General features: G+C 37.1%; 1 protein-coding gene across 9 annotated transcripts in view; it reads left to right on the top strand.

The window, feature by feature from the left end:
* Positions 1-27,057, top strand: part of TLK1 (tousled like kinase 1) — a 159,766-nt gene that overhangs the window by 63,682 nt on the left and 69,027 nt on the right. For 7 of the 9 annotated variants that reach the window (XR_014829536.1, XR_014829535.1, XR_014829537.1 and 4 more), the window contains one exon: positions 14,746-14,817. The exons of the other annotated variants lie outside the window; for them this stretch is intronic. Coding sequence is in view for 2 of the 7 variants with exons in the window: in XM_021075292.2 (XP_020930951.1) it covers positions 14,746-14,817 (72 nt within the window). In the remaining 5 variants the exon portion in view is untranslated. The remainder of the gene's footprint in view (positions 1-14,745; positions 14,818-27,057) is intronic. 9 annotated transcript variants of the gene reach the window in all.

Raw genomic sequence — 27,057 nt, 5'->3', positions numbered from 1 at the left:
TTTTTTTTTTTTAAGCTATTTCTTGGGCCGCTCCCGGGGCATATGGAGGTTCCCAGGCTAGGGGTTGAATTGGAGCTGTAGCCACCGGCCTACGCCAGAGCCACAGCAACGCAGGATCCGAGCCGTGTCTGCAACCTACACCACAGCTCACGGCAACGCCGGATCGTTAACCCACTGAGCAAGGGCAGGGACCGAACCTGCAACCTCATGGTTCCTAGTCGGATTCATTAACCACTGCGCCATGACGGGAACTCCTGCAATTTTTTGAAATAGTTTCAGAAGGATAGGTGTTAGCTCTTCTCTAAATGTTTGATAGAATTTGCCTGTGAAACCATCTGGTCCTGGATTTTTCTTTGTTGGAAATTTTTTAATCACAGTTTCAATTTCAGTTCTTGTGATGGGTCCATTCATCTTTTCTATTTCATCTTGTTTTACTCTTGGAAGATAGTACTTTTCTAAGGATTTGTCCATTTCTTCTGGGTTTTCCGTTTTATTGGCACATATGGCATATAGTAGTCTCGTGATCCTTTGTATTTCTGTGATGTCCATTTTCATTTCTAATTTTATTGATTTGAGTCTTCTCTTTTTTTCTTGATAAGTCTAGCTAAGGGTTTATCAATTTTGTTTATCTTTTCAAAGAACCAGCTTTTTGTTTGATTGATCTTTTCTATGGCTTGCTTTGTTTCTATTTCATTGATTTCTGCTCTGATCTTGATGATTTCTTTTCTTCTACTAACTTTAGGTCTTGTCTGTTCTCTCTCGAGCTGCTTTAGATGTAAAGTTAGCTTGTTTATTTGAGCTTTTTCTTGTTTCCTGAGGTGGGCTTGTATTGCTATAAACTTTCCTCTTAGAACGGCTTCATCTCATAGGTTTTGGAGTGTCGTATCACTTGTTTCTATGTATTTTTTAATTTCCTCGTTGACTTCTTCAGTGATCCATTGGTTGGTTAGTAGCATGTTGTTTAATCTCCACATGGGTTTTTTTTTTGTTTTGTTTTGTTTTGTTTTGTTTTTTGCAATTTTTTTCTTGCTGTTGATTTCCAGTTGTATAGTGTTGTGGTCGGAAAAGATGCTTGATATGATTTCAGTTTTCTTAAAGTTACCAAAGTTTGATTTGTAGCCTAGGATGTGATCAGTCTTAGAGATTGTTCCATGTGCACCTGAGAAGAATGTGTATTCTGTTGCTTTTGGATGGAATGTCCTATAAATATCTATTAAGTCCACCTGGTTTAATGCTTCATTTAGTGCCTGTGATTCTTTACTGATTTTCTTACTGGTTGATCAGTCCATTGCTGTAAGTGGGCTGTTAAAGTCCCCCACCATGATTGTGTTATTGTTGATTTCTTCTTTTAAGGTTGTTAGCAGTTGCCTTATATATTGTGGTGATCCTATGTTGCGTGCATATTTAAAACTGTTATATCTTCTTCTTGGATTGATCCTTTAATCATTTTATAGTGTCCTTCCTTGTCTCTTAACATTTTCTTCATTTTAAAGTTTATTTTGTCTGATAAGAGTATTGCTACTCCAGCTTTCTTTTGATTCCTGTTGGCATGGAATATATTTTTTCATTCTCTCTTTCAATTTGTATGCGTCCCTAAAAGTGAAGCAGGTCCCTTGAAGACAGCATATATATGGGTCTTGTTTTTGTATCCATTCAGCCAGTCTGTGTCTTTTGGTTGGGGCAGTTAGTCCATTAACATTTAAGGTAATTATTGATATATATGTTCTTATTGCCATTTTATTAATTGTTTTGGATTTGTTTTTGTTGCTCTTTTTTCCTTCCCGTCTTCTCTTGTTCTCTCCTCTTGTGGTTTGATGATTATCTTTAGTGTTGTATTTGAGTTGATTTTTCTTACTTGTTTGTGTATCAGTTGTAGATTTTTGGTTTGTAGTTACTCTGAGGTTTTGATATAAGATTCTGTATATATATGAGATTGTTTTAAGTTGTTGGTCTCTTAATTGCAGGTGCATCTCCAATGTCCTGCATTTGTACCTTCCTTTTCTCATGATTTCTGATTTTGGTAGCATAATTGTGCGTGGATGATTTTGTGTCTTTACTATGTATGTATCTTTACTGGTGAGCCTTGTCATTTGTGGTATCGTTGTTGCTGGTTGTGGCCTTTTTTTTTTTCTGCCTAGATAAGTTCCTTTAGTATTTGTTGTAAGGCTGGTTTAGTGGTGCTGAATTCTCTTAGCTTTTGCTTATCCGTAAAGCTTTTGATTTCTCCTTCAAATCTGAATGAGACCCTTGCTGGGTAGAGTAATCTTGGTTGGAGGTTTTTTCCTTTCATCAGATTAAGTATATCATGCCACTCCCCTCTGGCCTGCAGAGTTTCTGCTGAAAAATCTGCTGATAACCTTATCGGGATTCCCTTGTTTGTCATTTGTTTCTTTTCCCTAGCTGCTTTCAGTATTTTCTCTTTGTCCTTAATTTTGGTCAGTTTGATCAATATGTGTCTTGAGGTGTTCCTCCTTGGGTTTATTTTATATGGTACTTGTTGCGCTTCCTGGATTTGAGTGAGTGGTTCCTTTCCCATGTTAGAGAAGTTTTTGGCTATTATGTCTTGAATATTTTTCCTGTCCCTTTCTCTCTTCTCCTTCTGGCACCCCTTTACAGATGTTGGTGCGTTTAACATTGTCCCAGACATCTCTGAGACTCTCTTCATTTGTTTTCAGTCTTTTTTCTCTTTTCTGTTCCACATCCGTAATTTCCACTAATCTGTCCTCCACCTCGCTTATTTGTTCTTCTGCCTCTTGTATCCTGCTTTTGGTTGCTTCTAATGAATTTTTTATTTCCGTTACTGTATTTTGCATCTCTTCTTGCTTAAGTTTTATATATTGTATTTTGTTGCTTAGTGTTTCCTGTAAATTATCCATATTTGCCTCCAGTTAATTTCCAGTGTCTTGCATCATCTTCAGCATCAGCAGTCTAAAGTCTTTTTCCCAGAGGTTGAAAATCTCCTGATCACTTAGTTTTCTGCGTTTTTTTCCTTCTCCCTCGTCTGAGTTATAGTTCTCTGTCTTCATTTTTATAGGTTTTTGGGGTGGTGACCTTTTTGTAGACAATAGGGTTGTAGCCTCTCTTACTTCTGGTGTCTGGCCCCCTTGTGGCTGAAGTTGGTATGGGGGCTTGCTACAGGCTTCTTGATGGGAGGGACTGGTGCCTGCCCACTGGTAGGTGGGCCTGGTTCCTATTCCTCTGGTGGGTGGGGCTTTGTCTCTAGGTGAGATTAGAGGAGGCTGTGTGTCTGAGGGGTCTTTAGGCAGCCTGTTTATTGATGGGCAGGGCTGTGATCCCACCTGGATTGTTGTTTGCCCTGGGGCTTCTCAGTGCTGATGGGTGGGGCCAGATTTTCCCAAAATGGCCACCTTCAGAGAAACCCCCCCTGATGAATATTCTCAAGAGCCTTGCCTCCAATGCCTTCCCACACAACAAGCCACATTCACCCCAGTTTTCCCAGAAGATCCTCGAAAAACTGCAGTCAGGTCCAACCCAGATTCCTATGGAGCCCTTGCTTTGCTCTGGGACCCAGTGCACATAAAGGTCTGTGTGCACCTTTCAAGAATGGGGTCTTCGTTTCCCCCAGTCCCACAGAGCTCCTGTGCACAAGCCCCACTGGCCTTCAATGCCAGATGCTCCAGGGGCTCTTTCTCCCAGTGCCAGTTTCCCACATGTGGGGGTTTGATATGGGGTTCAGAACTCTCACCCCTGTAGGTGAGTCTCTGTGAACCAGTTAGTTTCCAGTCTGTGGGGCTTCCCACCTGGGAGCTATGGGGTTGCTTATATCGAGTAATCACTCCTTCCACCTCTTGATGTGGCCTCCTCTTTGTCTTCTGGAGTCTTTTGGAATCTTTTTGACAGTTTCCTGTCAGTTTGGTTGAAGGTTGCTCAGCATTTGGTTGTAATTTTGTTGTTTTTAGGAGAGAAGTTGAACTCCAGTCCTTCTATTCTACCATCTTAATCCCATTTCCCCCAAATTTCCCTTTTTTTAGTGCCTAAATAGTATTCTGATATATATATACACATTTTCTTTATTCATTCATCCATTGATGGACATTTAAATTGCTTCCATTGTAAATAATGCTGCCATGAAGAGTTGGGTACAGATATCATTTTGAGTTATTTTTGTTTTCTTAGATAAATAATCAGAAATGGAATTGCTGAATCATGGAGTGATTCTATTTTTAATTTTTTTGAGGAATCTCCACTACTGTTTTCCATAGTGGTTGTACCAGTGTACAATTCCACTAACAGTGCACAATCATGCCCTTGTCTCTACATCCTTGCTAACATTTGTTATTTCTTGTCTTTTTGATGTAGTAGCCACTCTAACCTGTAAGAGTTGATACCTCATTGTGATAAGATTTTTTCCTTTATCTTTGATTTTCAGCAGCTTGATTATGATGTTCCAAAGTATGATTTTCTTTGTACTTTTCCTGCTTTGGAAATCAGTGATCTATTTACTTCAGCCTATAAACTTTTACTGTCATTTTGAATTTTCTGCCTGTTGTTTCTTCCAGTATTTTTGGTGCTGTTTTTTCTCTCCTTTCATGACTACAAATACATGGATGTTAGACTACTTAATCGAGTCCATAGACAACTATTTTTCTATATTTTTTAGTTGGAATAATTTTTTTTTTTTGATCTATCTTTAGTACTTTCTCCATTCTGCTGTTAAGCCCCCCATAGGGGGCTTTTTATTTTAGAAAGTGTGTTTTTCAGCTTTGGTATTTCCATGTGGCTCTTTTTTTATATTTTTATTTCTCTGCTGAAATTTACAAGTTTATTTTACCTTGTTGTCTGGAGCATACTCACTAGTAGCTGCTTTAAGATTTTTGTGTGCTATTCCAATATCTCAGTTACCATGTGGTCTTTATTGCTTTTTGTCTTGAGTATGGGTCACATTTTCTTGTTTCTTCACATGCTTAGACATTTTCTGTTATATCCTGCATACTATGAATGATATAGGATAGTGACTCTAGTGCTTAGGGTGTTTTCTGGAGAGTGTTAATATTTTTGGTTATTATTTATATTAGCAAGCAGTTAACCTGACTCTGCTGAAATGTAAACTATGTCTCCCCTAGGATGGCAACTGATGTCTCTGTTCAATTAGTTTAGCCTTACCTGGACTGCTTATAGTCTGATCCACTCTTACATAGATCAATGACCAGCCAGAGATATGCGTAGAGTTCTTTGTGGCTCTCTATTTTCCAATGTATGACTTCTCACTTTTCAGGTTCTGTGGTAGCTCCAGACTTTTTCAAACTAGTAAGACTAGGTATTTTGATTCACATTTTACCTGCTCTGTGTAACTAGGGGCCTTCCCTTAGGCAAAACCTGTAGAAAGGGGAAACCCACCTAGCTCTGATAGCTCCTTTCAAATGTTGTTTCCTATCCAGATTAGCCTATTTTGGGTTGCTCAAGTGCCTTCACATAGTTGCTTTTATTTTATTTTTCCAGAATTTATTATTATCTGTGATAAACTTGATCTCCATAAGAGGTATTCTGTTATTCATGTCAGGATCTACACTTTCTTTATTGTTTGTTTTTAAAGGTAAAAATATTTCATGTATATATTATTAACATTTCCATTTCAAATTAGAACTGTTTTATTTATATCTTCTTTCTTTTATACCAAGAATTGTGTTTTGTTTCTTTTCTGTAAAATCTTTATTTTTGCCATGCCTGTGTCATGTGAAAGTTACCAGGCTACCGATTGAACCCAAACCTGAGCCACAGCAGTGGCAATGCCAAATCCTTAACTGCTAGGCCACCAAGGAACTCCATCAAGAATTGTATTTCTTAATGGAAATCACTCAATCTGGTCAACAGACAGAGAACCGAATCAAAAAACTGGAAAGCAATATAAGAGACCTATGGGATAATATAAAGCGGGCCAATCTACGCATAATAGGAATTCTAGAAGGAGTAGAAAAAGATAAGGGAATGGAAAATATATTTGAAGAAATTATCACTGGAAACTTCCCAAATCTAAAGGATACTGGATTCAAGATACAAGAAGCACAGAGGGCCCCAAACAAACTGAACCCAAACAGACCCACACCAAGACACATCATAATAAAAATGGCAAAAGTTAGTGATAAAGAGAGGATCCTAAAGGCAGCAAGAGGAAAACAGAATGTTACCTACAAGGGAACCCCCATAAGAATATCAGCTGATTTCTCTACAGAAACACTACAGGCCAGGAGGGAATGGCAAGAGATATTTAAAGTGCTCAAAGGAAAAAATATGCAACCTAGAATACTCTATCCAGCAAGAATATCATTTAAAATAGAAGGGGAAATAAAAATTTTTCCCAACAAACAAAAACTTAAAGAATACAGCAACACAAAACCCAGGTTAAAGGAAATATTGAAAGGGCTTCTCTAAACCAAAAAGAAAGGAAGGAAAGGGAAGAAAAAAGAAAAGAAAAAAAAAAAAAAAAGAAGGAGAAGAGGAAGAACTAGGACTGAGGAAACCGCAATCAGAGAGCAGTCACTCAAATAAGCCAGCATACAGATTTAATCATGAACATGCTTCAAACAAAATAAAATTAAAAAGAAAAAAATAAAAAAGAGTCATCAAAACCATAAAATGTGGGCAAGGGATGTCAGGAGGTAAATAACCCTTTTTGTTTATATGTATGTCTCTCTTCTTAATTTTAATATAGTAATGAAGTGTTTGAACTTACAGGACCATCAGGCTAAAACACACAATTATGGGAAGGGGTTAGCATACTTAAAAAACAGGGCAACCACAAGCCAAAACCAAATATTGCATTTGCAAAAAATGAAAAAAAAAATACAGTCAAGCAGATAATAACAGGAGACCATCCAACCCAAAAAAAAAAAAAAAAAGAAAGGAAGAATGGAGAACCATAGAATCAACTGGAACACGAGATTCAAATGGCAATAAATAATCATCTATCAATTATCACCTTAAATGTCAATGGACTGAATGCCCCAATCAAAAGACACAGAGTGGCTGAGTGGATAAAAAGGCAAAAACCTTCAATATGCTGCCTACAAGAAACTCACCTTAGGACAAAAGATACATATAGATTGAAAGTGAAAGGGTGGGGAAAAATATTTCACGCCAATAGACATGACAGAAAAGCAGGAGTCGCAACGCTCATATCAGACAAAATAGACTTTAAAACAAAAGACATAAAGAAAGACAAAGAAGGACACTATTTAATGATTAAGGGATCCATCCAAGGAGAGGATGTTACTATCATCAACATATATGCCCCAAATATAGGAGCACCCAGATACATACAACAAATATTAACAGACATAAAGGGAGATATTGATGAGAATACAATCATAGTAGGAGACCTAAATACCCCCCTCACATCAATGGACAGATCCTCTAGACAGAAAACCAATAAAGCAACAGAGATCCTAAAGGAAACAATAGAAAAGTTAGACTTAATTGATATCTTCAGGACACTACATCCAAAAGAAGCAGAATACACATTCTTCTCAAATGCTCATGGAACATTCTCAAGAATCGGCCACATATTAGGACACAAAGCGAATCTCAATAAATTTAGGAGCGTAGAAATTATCTCAAGTATCTTCTCTGACCACAATGCCATGAAATTAGAAATCAACCATGGGAAAAGGAAAGAGAAAAAACCTACTCCATGGAGACTAAACAACATGCTACTAAAAAACCAGTGGGTCAATGAGGAAATCAAGAAGGAAATTAAAAACTACCTTGAAACAAATGATAATGAAGACACAACCTCTCAAAATCTATGGGATGCTGCGAAAGCAGTGCTCAGAGGGAAATTTATAGCAATCCAGGCCTTTCTCAAAAAAGAAGAAAGAGCCCACATTGACAACTTAACCCTCCACCTAAATGAATTAGAAAAAGAAGAACAAAAAAGTCCTAAAGTCAGCAGAAGGAAGGAAATTATAAAGATCAAAGAAGAAATCAATAAAATAGAGACTCAAAAAACAATAGAGAAAATTAATAAAACCAAGAGCTGGTTCTTTGAAAAGGTGAACAAAATTGACAAACCCCTGGCCAGACTAACTCAAAAGAGGAGAGAAAGAACCCAAATAACCAAAATTATAAATGAAAAAGGAGAAATCACAACGGATACAGCAGAAATACAAAAAACCATAAGAGAATACTATGAACAACTGTATGGCAACAAGTTTGACAATCTGGATGAAATGGACAATTTTCTAGAATCTTACAGCCTGCCAAAACTGAATCAAGCAGAAACAGACCAACTGAACAGACCAATCACTAGAAATGAAATTGAAGAGGTCATAAAATCACTCCCTACAAATAAAAGTCCAGGACCAGATGGCTTCACAGGTGAATTCTATCAAACATATAAAGAGGAATTGGTGCCCATCCTCCTTAAACTCTTTCAAAAGGTTGAAGAAGAAGGAATACTCCCAAAGACATTCTATGAGGCCACCATCACCCTCATTCCAAAACCAGACAGAGATACCACCAAAAAAGAAAACTATCGGCCAATATCATTGATGAATATAGATGCAAAAATTCTCAACAAAATCTTAGCCAACCGAATCCAACAACATACCAAAAAAATTATACACCATGACCAGGTTGGGTTCATCCCAGGTTCACAAGGATGGTTCAACATACGCAAATCAATCAACATCATACACCACATTAACAAAAAAAAAGTCAAAAATCATATGATCATCTCAATAGACGCAGAAAAAGCATTTGACAAAGTTCAACATCCATACATGATCAAGACCCTCGCCAAAGTGGGTATAGAGGGAACATTCCTGAATATAATCAAAGCCATTTATGATAAACCCACAGCAAATATAATCCTCAATGGGGAAAAACTGAAGGCCTTCTCACTCAAATCTGGAACAAGACAGGGATGCCCACTCTCACCACTGCTCTTCAACATTATTTTGGAAGTCTTAGCCACAGCAATTAGACAAACAAAAGAAATAAAAGGCATCCATAAAGGAAGAGAAGAGATCAAACTGTCACTGTATGCAGATGACATGATACTATACCTAGAAAACCCTAAGGTCTCAACCCCAAAACTCCTTGAACTGATCAATAAATTCAGCAAAGTGGCAGGATATAAGATTAACATTCAGAAGTCAGTTGCATTTCTGTATACCAGCAATGAAACATTAGAAAAGGAATACAAAAATACGATACCTTTTAAAATTGTACCTCACAAAATCAAATACCTCGGAATACACCTGACCAAAGAGATAAAGGACCTATATGCCGAGAGCTATAAAACTTTAATCAAAGAAATCAAAGAAGATGTAAAGAAATGGAAAGATATTCCATGTTCCTGGATTGGAAAAATCAATATTGTGAAAATGGCCATACTACCCAAAGCAATCTACAGATTCAGTGCAATCCCTATCAAATTACCCATGACATTTTTCACAGAACTAGAACAAACAATCCAAACATTTATATGGAACAACAAAAGACCCAGAATGGCCAAAGCAATCCTGAGAAACAAAAACCAAGCAGGAGGCATAACTCTCCCAGACTTCAAGAAATACTACAAAGCCACAGTCATCAAAACAGTGTGGTACTGGTATCAAAACAGACAGACAAACCAATGGAACAGAATAGAGAATCCGGAAATAAACCCTGACACCTATGGTCAATTAATCTCTGACAAGGGAGGCAAGAACATCAAATGGGAAAAGGAATGTCTATTCAGCAAGCATTGCTGGGAAACCTGGCCAGCTGCATGCAAAGCAATGAAACGAGAACACACCCTCACACCATGCACAAAAATAAACTCCAAATGGCTGAAAGACTTAAATATACGACAGGACACCATCAAACTCCTAGAAGAAAACATAGGCAAAACACTCTCTGACATCAACATCATGAATATTTTCTCAGGTCAGTCTCCCAAAGCAATAGAAATTAGAGCAAAAATAAACCAATGGGACCTCATCAAACTGAAAAGCTTTTGCACAGCAAAGGAAACCAAAAAGAAAACAAAAAGACAGCTTTCAGAATGGGAGAAAATAGTTTCAAATGATGCAACTGACAAGGGCTTAATCTCTAGAATATATAAGCAACTTATACAACTCAACAGCAAAAAAACCAATCAACCAATGGAAAAATGGGCAAAAGACCTGAATAGACATTTCTCCAAAGAAGATATACAGATGGCCAACAAACACATGAAAAAATGCTCAACATCGCTGATTATAAAAGAAATGCAAATCAAAACTACCATGAGATATCACCTCACACCAGTCAGAATGGCCATCATTAAGAAATCCACAAATAACAAGTGCTGGAGGGGCTGTGGAGAAAAGGGAACCCTCCTGCACTGCTGGTGGGAATGTAAACTGGTACAGCCACTATGGAGAACAGTTTGGAGATACCTTAGAAATCTATACATAGAACTTCCATATGACCCTGCAATCCCACTCTTGGGCATCTATCCGGACAAAGCTCTACTTAAAAGAGACACGTGCACCCACATGTTCATTACAGCACTATTCACAATAGCCAGGATATGGAAACAATCCAAATGTCCATCGACAGATGATTGGATTCGGAAGAAGTGGTATATATACACAATGGAATACTACTCAGCCATAAAAAAGAATGACATCATGCCATTTGCAGCAACATGGATGGAACTAGAGAATCTCATACTGAGTGAAATGAGCCAGAAAGACAAAGGCAAATACCATATGGTATCACTTATAACTGGAATCTAATATCCAGCACAAATGAACATCTCCCCAGAAAAGAAAATCATAGACTTGGAGAAGAGACTTGTGGTTGCCTGATGGGAGGGGGAGGGAGTGGGAGGGATCGGGAGCTTGGGCTTATCAGACACAACCTAGAATAGATTTACAAGGAGATCCCGCTGAATAGCATTGAGAACTATGTCTAGATACTCATGTTGCAACAGAAGAAAGGGTGGGGGAAAAACTGTAATGTATACATGTAAGGATAACCTGAGCCCCTTGCTGTACAGTGGGAAAATAAAAAAAAAAAAAAAAAAAAAGAAGAAGAAGAGTGCAGAATTATAAATACCTAAAAAAAAAAAAAATTGTATTTCTGAGGGACATAAAGCAGGTGAGACAGGATTAGAATATAAAATATTTATCTATTCCTTTTTACATCTCACACAGTAGTCTCAAAATAACAATGTGTGTACTATCACAATGACCAAAGTGAATACTGAACATAGGTAAAAATTGGGGGCGGGGGGGGGTGGCTCAGTGGGTTACGACCCCAACACAGTGTCTGTGAGGATGCGGGTTCAATCTCTGGCCTTGCTCAATGGGTTAAAGATCTGGAATTGCCACAAGCTGCAGTGTAGGTTGCAGATGTGGCTCAGATCTTGCATTGCCGTGGCTCTGGTGTAGGCCAGCAGCTGCAGCTCACATTTGACCCCTAGACGGAATTTCCATGTGCCACAGGTGTGGCCCTACAAAGAAAAAGAAAAATTCTTTTTGTGCTTTCCATAAATTCCCATACCACAGTTTCCTAAAATTTTGTATTATTAACAACTTTGCATTCATTTAGTCATTAAATTTTATACTCTCTTCCTTGTATTTCTTGTTTAATCTTCATCAACAAGTAAATAATATTGCTTGCCATCAGTTCTTATGTTAAAACTTCATTCATTTTAGTTGTTTAAAACCTCTTTACTAGATTCTTTTGGAAGGGCTCATGAGAGCAATATCTCTCAGTTTTTGGCATTTTGATTATGGTTTACCTGTGTCTTCTATGTACTAAAAAGTAATTTTACTGAATAAAAGACACTTGATTCATATTTACTTTTCTCAAATATCTGAAATATGTTACTCCATTTGCTTTGAAAAATCTGATGTTGACCTGGGCTGAATTCTGCTTTTTTTTTTTTGTCTTTTTAGGGGTGTACCTACAGCATATGGAAATTCCTAGCCCAGGGGTTGAATTTGAGGAGCAGCTCCTGGCCTACACCACAGCCACAGCAATGTCATATCCGAGCCACATCTGCAACCTACACCACAGGTTATGGCAGTGCCGGATCCCACCAGGAATTAAACCTGCGTCTTCACAGATCCTAGTCATGTTCATTACCGTTGAGCCACAACAGGGGCTCCTGGGCTGAATTCTTAAGTGTATATGTTGTTCCTTCAGTCAGTAGCTTTTTGCTCTTTCAAGTTTCAAGCAAATTTTCTTGAATTATAGTTTTAGTATTTATTCTCTATGGTAGTGTTCTTTAAAGACTTCTGTTACCTGAATGTTGGATTTTTGTTATCTTATTAAGTTGTTGCTTTCTCTCTTGCTTTTTATCTCCTCACTTTTTTTTTTTTTTTAAGTTTAAAAACTATTTCTCCTTTTTACTTTCTTGTTCTTTTAAAGCATTATCTATTGGATGTATTTTCTTTTGGGTTCATTCAGGCCTAACCATCATTTCTGAAATTTTTTTTTCAATTTCTGATGCTTTCCTATGTTCTATTACCTTATTTCTGAGTTTTTTGAAATCTGATTTATGTTGTTCTTTCATGTATTGAGTTTTTTTTCTTTTTTAGGGCTGCACCTATAGCATCTGGAAGATCCCAGGCTAGGGGTCGAATAGGAGCTACAGCTGCCTGCCTATGCCACAGCCACAGGAATGCCAGATCCGAGTTAAGTCTGCCACCTACACTGCAGCTCTTGGCACTGCCAGGTTCTTAACCCACTGAGCAGGGCTGGGAATCAAACCCACATCCTCATGGATACTAGTGAGGTTCGTTTCCACTTAGCCACAATGGGAACTCTAATTAGAGCCATTTTTGTAGTGACTTTTAGTTCATTTTTAAATAGGTTATAATTTTTTACCTATATTGTGGACATTCCACAATATATTCCTGGTATACTTCTTTATCAGGATGTAATTTTGTATTCTTTTTTTTTTTTATTCCCTATAGCTTCATGAAATTCTCCATCATTTTGTTTCTTTTTTGTGGTTTAAGATGGTTTTTCCTGTGGATCTTGCTCTGCTCTTGTTTTAGGGCACTCTTTGTAGTGTGGCATTTGCTTTCTGAGATTTCTAAGGCTTTGCACCCTTCCACACTGTTCTGTTTATCTTCATTGTACCTAACATGCTCAATTTTGATTCCATGCCCAATAGTTTATCCTCATTGTGACATCATTAGTGAAGGGGATCAGTTTTAAGCAGTTAGAGGCTATCTGCTCCAACTTTAGACTTCACCATGGACCCCTTACACTTACTTAGTCACTACTGGAAAGTACAGAAACCCTTCCACTTACAGCTGTTTTGGGAGTCTCTGTTCTTCGATCTGTCAGACACTGTTTCCTTCTGCTTCCTCTAATACTATATAGGTCCTATGCTTGATAGTGATTTGTCCCCATTTGCTCATTTAATGAGATTCATGTAGATTTCTTGTCACACAGTTTTCTTGTAAATGTTGTCTGTAGGTTTGGAGATTTAGGCGTAATCAGAAATGTCACTGCCTCTGTTGTCCATATATCTTTCTAATCTATCACTTCTTGATTGCTGTTTATGGTGTTCTCTGTTTTAAGTTTGATGATCTTACCCTAATTAGCTTGTAACTTCCTCTAAGTAGTGCTTGAATCTCAGTTCAAATACTATTTTGTGTTGAAAATAGCCTTTACGGTATCCAGCATAGCAATGGCCCAGAGTTTTCAATTTGGAAATTAGTCAGGCTAAAGGTAATTATAGGCATCTTGAAACCTTATAATAGTAGTATTAGAAGCTACTCTTACAAATTGAAGGGAAACAGAGATATCACCTGGCCTGCCTATACATAAAGTTGATTCTTAAGTCATCTTTGACATATATTGCTGTAGCCTGTCACCATCTGGTCTAAACATTCCTGGAAGACATTGACCTAATGTACTGATGGTGCAGAAAAGTCCACAAAATAATAAGCATTATGGAAAACATATGTAAACATAGAAAATGTCATCCCACAGAGGTGTAGCTCATTTCTATTTGTCATAGTTGAAAAATATTGTAAAGGAAATTTAGAAACTCTTTGAGTTAAGCAGTTGAAATAGTCAAGTTAGTGAAAGATTTTCTTAAAAGACTGAGTCCAAACAAACAGAAACCAAAGATTGACCAGTTTGTGAATATGAACAGGCCCTTGCCTCTTGGGTGTCAATGTTGGAACTTGATCAGATTGTAATGGAAATTAAGGAACACATGATATTTTTGGTTAAAGGAAGCATTAGTTTTATACATTGGGTAGTAATTTTAGGAACTTTTTTATCCTAGCAATAGCCCACTTTTTTCCTGAATTTGGTCTAAAAAACCAGCTGTATTAGTCAGTTCCTGAAATAGCAGAACTTTATTGATTTGATAAAACTTTCCAAGAAATTTATAGTGTTTAAGTTGGTGGAGTTCCCCTTGTAGCTAAGTGGTAATGAACCCGACCAGTATCCATGAGGATGCGGGTTTGATCCCTGGCCCTGCTCAGTGGGAAAAGGATCTGGCATTGCCATGAGCGGCAGTGTAGGTCGCAGATGTGGCTTGGATCTGACGTGGCTGTAGCATAAGACCAGCAGCTATAGCTCTAATTCAGCCCCTAGCCTGGGAACTTCCATAGGCCATGGGTGCGGCCCTAAAAAAAAAAAAAGTTGGTATTTCTTATTTTTACTTCATTTGTCTTCTTGCATAATGGAATCATTTTTAATATGAAGAAATGATTATTTACTTTGTAATGTATTCCATTTTAAAATACTCCTAATTTTTACCTTTTTAAAAATGTTCAACAGGCCTCAACAAATAATGAAAGCTCTAATCACAGTTTTGGAAGCTTGGGATCTTTAAGTGACAAAGAATCAGAGGTAAGTAACTTCATTTTAAGTATTATCCTATTAAAGTAAAAGCTGGATTCACCCTTTTTTTTTTTTAAATAAATTTTTTCCTTTAAAACTTGTGCTAAAGATTAATCCTTTAAAAGTTTTTTGTAGGAGCGCTTTATTCTGTCATATGAAGTACAGCATTCAGGCTGAAGACTGTATTTGACATTAAAAAGAAAATACAGTTTATTTGGTTATGTAGCTCAGCTTGTATATTAATGGTGTAAATGTTCTTAACTTACTAGCCATTCATAACTCTAGGAAATGAACATGGTTTTCACAGTACGTTGCGTTTCACCATCACAGTCTTCTGTTATTACTTGTTATATTTCCCTCTTAGTTGGGTCCTGAGTAAGAGTTTGTTTACCTTCTGAGACATATATATATATATATACATTTTCTCTCTTTGAAATTTCTTGTGGGATTTCATACTGTTGGTTTTCAACTTATATATATGTAAAATACCTGAAAAATCCCCTTCCCTCCCACTCACTTACTTTACCCACCAAGAAAATATATGAAATTTTATAAGTAGGTCCTTGGATCCATGGTTTGTTCATATTAAACATGATATTCTTGATGGCATTTTTTAAAAAAAATGTTTAGACAGGAAATTCTTTTGAGTGTTAGCATTCATTTGTTGATGCTGCAGCTTTACTTTTTGTGGATACAGTCTATAATATTTCCTCTTCTCAGTTTGTAGAGTTCTGTCACTTACTTTTCAACATTGTGTGTGTATGTTTATTTTCCCTGTCAATGTTAACTTACTTCTACTTGATCCATTTTAGTCTTTTTTCTGCTTGGGTTAGTGTGGATATATCACCTTGATAATAATACCAGTAGGTCATTAGCACCCAGTAACTCGGCTATTTGGTTTTAGTGTTCAGTGGAAGGGGACTATCCAAGGTGGCATATTTTTAAGCCCTCTGTTACTGAAACCATCTACGAATCTCTAGGTAGACAGTTTTCTGCAGTTCTGTGCAGGCACCCTGACACTCCAAAGGAGTGTGCATAGGGCTTTCACTCATCAGGCTTTCCCTTCCGCAGAGACAACTGGCAGGCAGCTGAAAGGACTGTGCAAGTGACGGGACTTTATCTGCAGTAGGTTCCCTTGAGGTAAGCGTTAGTAGTCCCTGTAGCATCAGATTATCGCAGTTTAGTTTTTTTCAAATTAATACACACTAAGTCCTTAAAAATTGTAGGTTTAGATCTTTTCAAAGTGCATTTTCAGAAAAAAACATATCAAGAATGTTTTCATTTTATATTTTCTGGATTTTGGAACATTTCTTGATATTTCCACAGATTTGGGTCTGTATAATAATTTCATATTCCTCCTCTTTCATAGGCTTTTGTTATGAAGGGCAATAAAATAATTTTAGATATTTTTCTTTTCTATTCACAAGTCTAGTATTTTGATAGATTTTTTTAAGTAGAAAAACATAGTAAAAGTTAGATCACTCATAGTGGTTATATATTTCAATGTTCTTTATAGGTACCCATACTCCCAATGTAAGTTACAGTTGCAGTATTTGAATTCTTTGAAAAGAATCAATCTGTAAGAAAATTTCTATAATAAACTCCCTGGTGGCCTAGTGGTTAAGGATGTGGCATTGTCACTGCTGTGGCTTGGGTCACTGCTGTGGTGCAAGTTTGATCCTTGGCTTCAGAACTTACACATGCCATGGGCATACCCACCCCCGCCAATACCACTTCCTTTAAAAGAAATCTAAGGATTACTGGATCACTTTTGGCTACATTTTTAGGTTTAAAAAAATTTTTTTTAAGACCATAATTGTATTTGCAATAAAATACAATTTGGTTAACCACTGGATATATTTAACTTTATTTGCATAGGAATTTTGACTTTTGCAGCCACAATAGAAAATCTTAAATTTTTTGGCTTTTGCTCTTTTGTATTCTGTATCTGGAATTTTTACAAACTAATGGTTAAGTCAAGTGGCACATTTAAAAATGACTATAGATTATATGTTTTCCTTAAAATTCTGAAGAAGGAATATTTTTGACCAGGGTGGGGGTGGGGGCTATCTTTCCATTTAAGAAGTAAATTGTCTGGAAAGTGATTCCCACCTTTTATTTCTATGTTGGATGCCCTAATGAATGAATTCCCTTGGGGTGAAATTTCATATACCTCAAGATGCAAGTATTCATAGGCCATGAAGTAAAGTTACTGGAAGTAAACAGTTGTAGGATAGAAGTACTTTTTCCCCGAGCACACCTAACAGTAAAGTTTATGTAGTATTCCATTGTCTGCTGATGTCATTTTTTTTCTTGGGCGTTCTATCCCCTGAACCATTACTTTTTTTTTTTTTTAATGGACAAATAGTGCTAAAAGATTTATTTATCTTTTTTTTAAAATAGCAGTTTTCTCCCACCCATCCCTTCCTTATCCTGCTCTCTATTCTTTTAGCTTTTCTTCCTGGTATTTATTGCCACATTTTAACATAAGTAATATGCATATCTTACTATTTTGGTTCATCAATTGGACATTATCTCCTGACTCCCTCTTAGGGTTTATGAAGATTTTAACCTACTAGTATCACTTCTCTGCTTTCTATCCTCCTCCCAAACTGTTCTCAGCCATCCAAAACGCTCTTATTTTCATCTCTCCCTTTACTATTAAAACCGAAAGGCATCTGAGTTGATAAATCTACTTGAACTGAAAATTTTTGTTACAATTTATATATATGAATTAGGTCATATGTGAACTTGCCTTTTATTTCTAAATGTAGAATTGTAAAACAAAAACAGTTTTCTTTTGATAACAAAAATGTCTGGTAGAGAGGAAGATCTTGGTCTTGTTTTGCTTTATTTTGCATCACTCTAGGTCTATTCAGTAGGCTCCAAAGGCTCTCTATTTTCAGTAAGCCTTTATTACATATCTCTTATCTTGTGACCTCTCTGCCTAAGCTCAAGGAATATTGAAATGAGTAGGCTACAAGACCTGCTTTTACGTGAGATCAGTGTCTAGGAGGCTAGGCAAACTGTTCCATAAAAAGCGTGGGCCGTGCTATAAAAATGTAAGCACAAGACACTGTAGGAACAAAGAGCAAGAAACTCCTAATTCCATCTACTTACAGGAAAGAAGTGGGGAAGGTAGAGAAAGAGAGGTCTTCTCTCAAAGAAAAGATGATAGTTGAGTTGTTAGAAAAGCCTGTGGATCCATCTCAGAGGACAAGGGCAAAGTCAAGAAGGCAGGCAGAAGGACTAGGTTGTGCTCTTGCCTTTGGGTGAAGCACAGCACGTAGTTTTGTTCAAGATGTAGGGCAGTGATTCTCAGTCCTAACTGCCCTTTAGCTCACCTGAGGAGCTTAAAAATAATACCAACCTGCCTAGGTGATATACTTGGTTTGCATACTTCTGGTATAGAGATGATATACAAGAATGGTGAAAGGCAGGGGTCAGGGCTTGAATGCCCTTTTATTTCATAATGAGGACTTTGGAGTTCTTTCTAGGAAATGGAGAGCCATTGAAGCAGAGGAAGCAAGACAAGTAGAGATGAAGAAGGCTCCTCAGAGAGCAATGTAGAGGTTAGGATGGGAGGGAAGTGAAACTTAAGTCGGGAAGATGATTTAGTTAAGTGATGCTACTGCCTTTCCCAAACTCTAAGGTTTAACAGGAGGAAAAGCTTCAAGTGGGTGGGTTCTAATTATAGTGTTCTCAAGTTTGCCTTTGTGGCTCTGCCTTCCTCAGATTCTCCAGCTATTGATGCTCTCACCACCCAGGCCCATGCTTCTCAAACTTTATTTTTTTTTTTTTCTTTCTTTTCTAGGGCCGTTCCCGTGGCATATGGAGGTTCCCAGGCTAGGGGTTTAATTGGAGCTGTAGCCTCCAACCTACACCAGAGCCACAGCAATGCGGGACCTAAGCTGCGTCTGCAACTTACACCACAGCTCACGGCAACACCGGATCCTTAACCCACTGAGCAAGGCCAGAGATGGAACCCACAACCTTGTGGTTCCTAGTCGGATTCGTTAACCACTGAGCCACAACAAGAACTCCGTCAAACTTAAATGTACAAGTGAATTACCAAGGGTACTTTTGTCTCTGAGTCTGGGGTGGGCTATTACATTTCTTTTCTTGTTTTGGCTTCACCCTGGCATGTGGAAGTCCTTAAGACAGGGATTGAATCCAAGTCACAGCTACGACCTATACTGCTATTTCAGCAATGCTGGATCTTTTGACCCATTGCACCACTGCTGCAGCAATTCCAAATCAAACCTGTGCTGCAGCAGGAACTCCCAATACTGATATTGGGAGTTATTGTAATACCTGTGAGATGACTAAGTGTACGCTGAGGAACTGTTTGGAGCTTACGAAAGAGGTCAGGCTAAAGATGATGACTTAGTTTTTAGCATACACGTTAAATAAATACTTGAGTGGTTTGAAGATTCCTGGGGGTCCCTGAGATTCTTTCAGGAGGTACACAAGGTCAAAATAATTTTTGTAGCGGTGCTAGGTATTATTTGACTTTTTTACAATAATGCTAAGACATATGTGGCTTTTTAACTTTAATTTTATCATGAGTTTACAGTGAAAATTTCCAAAGGCTGTTAAGACATCATGTGGTGACATAATGTGATGATATCATTACTCTGATGATTTATGGATTGTGTACTTGTGTATTCTGCTGTTTTTCAACTTTTTTTAGTTTTAAATCCTAAAATGGTAAATATCAGTAGTTATATCTAACATAAATAAAGGCTCTTTGAGTCTTCAACAGTTTTTAAGAGCTTGTAGAGGGTTTTGAGACTCAAAAGTTTGTAAATTGCTTTTGCAGATGAATTTATCCTGATAGTATGTGTAATGCTAGGAAATGTGAACAGGCGAGAAGGGTGTGCTAGAGAAAGAGTAATAGCCTGGTAAGAAGGTGGATTAAAGAGGAGAAAGAGGAGGAGACTAATGAGTAGAATTAAATATTATAGAAGTCCATTAAAATAATGACTAAAAAGTGACTTAAGAATTTATTACTTAAGGGTGAGTTAGTAGACTAACAGAAGCAACATGCCAGATAGTAGTTGATTAAGGAGCAATTGGAAGATGAGCAAATATTGACTACTCTTGGTACAATTTTGGCTGTGAAGGAATAGAGGCACTATCCAGAGTCTGATACGCTTGACATATTTTGTGCTAGGGAAAGTGTCATAGCAGAGCTGTGATGGGAGAAGGAAAGTGCTGAAGAGAGGAGAAGATAGAATAAACTCTAAGCATCTTTAACTGGAGGTGGTATGAGTGGTGAGATCTAGACCCTGGATGGACAGAGTTAGTTGAGGACAGGACCAGCTAGCACTATCCTTTCCTAGTGGATGAACTTCAAACTCAATAACCTCTTACTTCACAGTGGAAATAGAGGTTTTCAGCTGAAGGAAAGAATCATGAGTGGATTGTAGGTGTGAGAAGAATGATAAAAATGTTATGGGAGAGACAGGGGAGGAGTTTACAGGGGAGAGGACTCTCTTCTTATTCAAATGTTTTAAAATGCCTCAAGGAGTTAGAATCATGGTCCATATGCCTTATCTACTAGCTGAAAGTCCATATTATTTTATGAGGATTATTGAAGGAGGTTATGTTTCTTTTTATCAATGTTTTCTAAGTTTTAGAACCTGCCTTTATTCACCCTTTGGCGGTTCTCCTTGCCAGGACCCTTCCTTTTCTAAACACACACAAAGACCTCCATTTTCTCTGAATTCTATACAGTTGCTGTCCCCAACTTACCTTACCCCAAGATGCTGAGGTAAATTATGTATCTTGTAGCCCATTTGGAATTTATAATGAATATTAATAGCATAACCATTCCTCCTCCTATTTTTCGTTTTGGATGTCCTAAAATATGTTTTTCTGCTTTACTTTATTTCTTACTGAGGTTCGGATATTTATGAACAAATACAAAACTGAGTATAAATCTCATTGAAGTATATTTAAGTCTATTTACACATGTGTCTTTATATATAGTATTCTACATAGTAATGTTTGTAAAGGAGACATACATGTCAATTTTTTTTTGCCTAAATTTAATTTTTAATATTCATCTTTTATGATACTTTTATATAAACTGAATCAAAATTGAACAGGAATTCCCATTGTGGCACAGTGGAGATGATTCCAACTAGTATCCATGAGGATGTGGATTCAATCCCTGGCCTTGCTCAGTGGGTCAGGGATCTTGCGTTGCTATGAGTGTGGTGTAGGTCTCAGATGCAGCTTCAATCCCGTGTGGCTATGGCGTAGGCTGGCAGCTGTAGCTCCGATTTGACCCCTAGCCTGGGAACTTCCATATGCCACAGGTTCTGCCCTAAAAAGATAAAAAAGAAAATTTATTCTAGTTTGACTTGTATATGTGTGTATATGTATATATGTGTGTGTGTGTGTTACAACCTTTAATGTCTTAAAGAAATTTTTAATGTTTTCTTTAATGTCTTAGCCTGAGCACCTTGTGAGAAAGAAGAAAACTTGAAAAATGAATTTAGTGATATATAGTTAACTTAAAGTCCTTGATGGCATCTTCCAATAGAAGGTTGTTTTGTCTACATTGAAAATCTGATGTGATGATTTTCATTAATTAGCTTAGCTAGATCTTCTGGATAACTTACTGCAGCTTCTACATCAGCACTTGCTGCTTCACCTTGCACTTTCGTATTATGGAGATGGTTTCTTAAACTTCATGATCCAACCTCTGCTTCTTCACACTTTTCATCTATCCTTTCTCACCTTTCTTAGCCTTCATAGGAATGAAGAGTGTTAGAGCCTTGCTCTGGATAAGGCTTTGTTTTAAGGGGGTGTTGTGGATGCTTTGATCATTTATCCAGACCACTAAGACTTTCTCCATATCCACACTAAGGCTGTTTTACTTTCTTATCATTTATTCACTGGAGTAGTATTTTTAATTTCCTTGAAGAACTTTTCCTTTGCATTCACAACCTGGCTAATTCTTTGGCACAAGGGGCCTAGCTTTTGGCCTGTCTTGGCTTTTGTAGTGCCTTCCTTACTAAGCTTAAACATTTCTAGCTTTTGATTTAAAGTAAGACGTGTGCAACTTTTGCTTTCACTTGAACACTTAGAGGCAATGGTAGGGTTATCAATTGGCCTAATTTCAATTAATGTTGTGTCTTAGCGAATAGGGAGGCCTGAAGAGAGAGAATGGCTGGTTAGTGGAGCAGCCTGAACACACACAACATTTATCGATTAAGTTTGCTGTCATACAGTTGCAGCTTGTGATGACCCAACACAATTGACAGTAGTAATATCAAAGATCATTGATTGCAGATCACCATAACAAATACAGTGATTTAAAAAGTTTGAAATATTGTAAGAATTATCAAAATGATAGGATATAAGCACATGCTGTTGGGAAAATGGCACCAAAAAAACTTACTAGATCAGGGTGGCCACAAGCCTTCAATTTGTAAAAAATGCAATATCTGAAAAGCACAATAAAGCAAAAGCTCAATAAAATGAGGTATGCTTGTACCATAGAGTTTTTAAAATATTAGATCATTTTTGTCGGTAGAACATAGTGATTATTTTACTAATTTTCTCTAAGATTCATTCTCATTTTCTAAGATAACTTGAGTAATGATGACAATGCATTGGACTTCTCATATCCTAATGAGTTTTCTGCTCCACATCACAATTTTGGTCTGTAATTCTTTAATAGAAGAATAACTTAGTAATTTTGGATATTGTCCAAAGTGGAATGTGCAGGAAATACTTGCTATATTATTGTATATTAGATTGAGTCTTGCTAATCTAGATGATATATCAGCATCACTTTTGGAGCATTTTAAAAATATGGATTCCTTTGGTCTCCCTCCAGAGATGTTTAAATTTGGAATGGGGACTCCAATATGAGCTATAATAAAAGCTTTGTGATCATGATATATGGTCAACATTGAGAATCGGTGCTAATAGATACAAGGTAGAACAATTTTTAAAAAAATCCCTTTTTTCTAGTTATATAAGTGCGGTATTACTATAGAAAACAGTAATAATTAAATACCACTTTTTAAAACACATCAGGTGGACACATCTTAAAGGATTGATGGGCATTCTCATACAGTGTTAATGTGTGTAAAGAGTAATAGTGCCTTTGATAGTACAATTTGGCAATATCTTTAAATTTTTAAATGTGCATATTCTGTGACACACCATTTGCACTTAAAAGTGTCTGTCCCAAAGATGTGATTGTATAAGGACCTAGGGATTCATGTTCAGCCGGTGTCTATAGGGATATGATACAGGCATATGTTACCTCATCATGGGTGTCACAATAGGAGGAAAGTTGTGAAATCACCTTCTAAATTTTACTATTATAAGTACTCTGAAAATGCCAACATTTCCAGACTAAGTTATCTTGAAATGTGCCGCCTCGTTCCCCCCACAGCAGCTATTCTCTGTGTCTATTTTATTCTGATTATATGTTTGAAAACTACTTACAAGATCATATGAACAGAGGAGAAAGCCTGACTTTACTCTAATTTTATGGTTTATACTTTTTAACAAATAAAGCCTTAAGTGAAAGAGAAAGTCAGAGAAGGGAACAATGCCGAGAAAGTTATACTATGCAAATGATAGGAAAATGGCCGACAAAACTGCACTTTGTCAATATTGAAGAGTTAGTTTGCTCCTTTTAAGCATATGTGAATGTAAATTTAAATGGGACCACATGGGAGTTCCTGTCGTGGCACAGTGGTTAATGAATCCAACCAGGAACCATGAGGTTGAGGGTTCGATCCCTGGCCTTGCTTAGTGGGTTAAGGATCCAGTGTTGCCATGAGCTGTGGCGTAGGTTGCAGACGCAGCTTTGGGTCCTGTGTTGCTGTGGATCTGGCGTAAGCCAGCAGCTACAGCTCCGATTAAACCCCTAGCCTGGAAACCTCTATATGCCATGGGTGCTGCCCTAGGAAAAGATGAAAAAGACAAAAATAAAAAAATTAAAAAATAAAATAAATAAATAAATGGGACCAGGTAATAGGAGCTTAAGAATTACAGTTAATGAGGATGGCAAGTAAGGTAGGTTTTTTTTAATCGAGAATAAGATTGACTTAGTATTATATTTCCTTTAGGTACTGATGTGGCTGTGGCTCCTGTATATTTGTGAAGGGACTGAAAATCCCTTAGGCTTTTGAAAATGTTGTGAGCTGCCACACTTTAAGTTACCTATAAGGCAGCATACATTTTAGTTGAGAATTATCTAATTTCATCTTTGTCTCTCTACTATCTTTGCTGTTATATGTTATTAAGTGATAAAAGCAATGTAGCAGAAAATAAGCTACACTCAAAATTGCTGATATGTTGATTGGATTTACTTTAAACAGCAGGAAATGCTCTTATTGGGTAGTAGCATCCCAAAATGTTGCAAACATAAACTTTTTATACTAAGTTTGAAATCAGCAGTATAACAGATCTTCTTTTAGGTGTCAAAGCTTCAAGCAAATATTTATATAATTGTTTTTGGTATTAAAATTTGACTCTTGGGAGTTCCCGTGGTGGCTTGGTGGTTAATGAATCTGACTAGCATCCATGAGGATGCAGGTTCGATCTCTGGCCTTGCTCAGTGGGCTAAGGATCTGGCATTGCCTTTAGCTGTGGTGTAGGTTGCAGATTCAGCTTGGATTCCTTGTTGCTCTGGATGTGGTGTAGACTGGCAGCTACAACTCCAATTCAACTCCTAGGCTGGGAACCTCCATATGCGGAGGGTGTGGCCCTAAAAAGACCAAAAAAAAAAAAAAAAAAAAAATTCACTCTTGGGAGTTCCATTGTGGCTTAGTGGTAACAAACCTGTCTGGCATTCATGAGGACGTGGGTTCACTCCCTGGCCTTACTCATTGGTTTGGGGATCTGGTGTTGCTGAGAGCTGTGATGTGGGTCTCACATGCGGTTTGTTCCTGTGGCTGTGGTGTGAGCTGGTGGCTGCAGCTCTGATTCGACCCCTAGCCTGGGAACTTCCATGTGCCACAGACGTGGCCCTAAATATACAAAAAATAAAATGATTTGACTCTCAAGCACAAAGACGGTAAATTTCAGGTCATATCAGCTCAAAATCATCCTGGAATTAGGATATTTTATGATAGGTTTTATCTAATCGTAAATTGGATACAAAGCTCAAGGAAATTTTCACTACAGAATTTTAGTTTTCTTACAGTGCACTATTCTGACCTAATTTTTATGGCAAAAGGTTGGAAGAAATCGTTTCTTAAAACATTTGATGTTCTTGAACATCTATTTTACAATGATTATTTTTATAAGGCCCCAGATTTTCCTTTTTAGTTCAGTGCTCTTTTGGTAAGTGCCATTAAAGTAACAAAGATTTCTCCCGAATTTTCCTGTCTTACATCTAGTTCAACAAATTTTGCCTGGAAATATGGTTAAAACAATGTTGTTACTAGCTGTGGGCAAAAAGGTTTATCTGCCATTTGTTCAAAGTATAGTGACCTTCAACATGATCCCTGAATAACTATGTATGAATCATTGAAATAGCCAATGAGTTGTATATTTGAAACTAATCTTTAGCTAAATGAATCAATCAGAAAAAAAATATTCTGACAAATTTGAGGATTGAGTATTTTGTTAAAGATATTATTTAATATTAGATTAACTTTTCTTTCTATTTAAAAGTACTTCTCATTTAACAGAAATTAAATGTATCTGTTACTGTAGTAATTTTATTACAAGTGATGCTTTCTGACTTTTTGTTTCCTGTTCAGTCAAGGTTAGTGGACTCTACCTGAGGTAGACGTGAAGAATAAATTTTAATATCCAGTTCTCTTTGTTGATGTTATAATTATACCTTTTCACATACTGTTACAGTTTTCTAAAATACATCTTTGCCAGTAATTTAAAATATCTCTCTAGTTGGAGGCTTGTAGAGGTAGTTATCTGTTTTCATGGAACGATCCTTGTTGCTCATCTCTCTCTCATTCTGTGACAGCAGTAAGACTCTTATTTTCCTATATTTGGTTTTATTTGCCTTGAGGACAGATTTATTTTTGTTGTAAGATAAACCAAGAGGCTATGTGACTAGATATGAAAGCCTTGTTTAATAATCATTGACTTAAATTCCAAATGAAATCAGAGCATTAGTTTAGGTATATCACCATCACCTCTTGAGTCCTTTAGATTTGTCTTTGTTTTTTTTGAACTTACTTTTAACTACTAGAAATGCTATGTAAATTCACACTAATCTTGGAACATTTAAATGCCAGAGTAATCATTCAGGTTTTGATATGATTAAAAAGTAGTATTTACAAAGCTAAATTGATTTGAAGAATACTGATCTCTTCCTTTCCTCATTTTCTCCTAGCCACCTTTCCACTGTATGTTGGAATTCTTTGACTTTTTATAATAACTGTAGTCTTTCCAGCTCTACTTTAAAGCCAAATTATATTATTTTGCTTTCTAAAACATCATTACTGTGGTCAGTTATAGTGCAATAATTGAGAAAAAATAGAGAAAATAACGACAGCATTAGCAAGAGCAGTAATAAGCTTGAAAATATTCTCTATAAAATGCTCAATATGTATAACTTTTACACCTTACAAAAATGCAAAGGTAGCCTGGTTGATGTCTCTTTGATTTTCTAGCAAATTATTGGTTAGGATCAGGGGTTTTTCAAACCTTTTGAAAGCCATCAAAACTCTTTCTCTTGAAGTAAATCTAATATAGAAATCTCAGTACTATAGGACATGCTATCACAACGTTGTAAATCAACTATACTTTTTTTAAATAATTAAGACATGCTGTGCTTGCAGGAATGATGTGGAAGTGGCATTAGGGTCTGTCTTTGGTGGCTAGAACCTTAATTAGCTCAGCCAGCGACTCCTTCCTTCCCTTTTGTAACTTTTGAGACGCGACCTCCTCTCCCTTAAGGTTCTCTGGAGTACTTTTTTTTTTTTTTTTTTTTTTGTCTTTTTGCCTTTTCGGGGCATATGGAGGTTCCCAGGCTAGGGGTCGAATTGGAGCTGTAGCTGCCAGCCTACGACAGAGCCACAGCAACGCGGGATCCAAGCCGAGTCTGCAACCTACGCCACAGCTCACGGCAACGCCGGATCCTTAACCCGCTGAGCAAGGCCAGGAATCAAACCCGCAACCTCATGGTTCCTAGTCGGATTCGTTGACTACTGCACCACGACGGGAACTCCTGGGGTACAATTTTAAAGTCACAGGTAGTATTCTGAACTTTTTTTCAGAGACAGGCCATTTTAAAGGTTA

The sequence above is a fragment of the Sus scrofa genome, chromosome 15, assembly GCF_054392235.1.
Source record: "Sus scrofa isolate SSC_HxYL_T2T_F1_AM1 chromosome 15, Sscrofa_HxYL_maternal_Yorkshire_Landrace_v2.0, whole genome shotgun sequence".
NCBI lineage: Eukaryota > Metazoa > Chordata > Mammalia > Artiodactyla > Suidae > Sus > Sus scrofa.
Note: the sequence above shows the minus strand (reverse complement) of the source record. Positions and strands in the feature narration are given on the sequence as shown.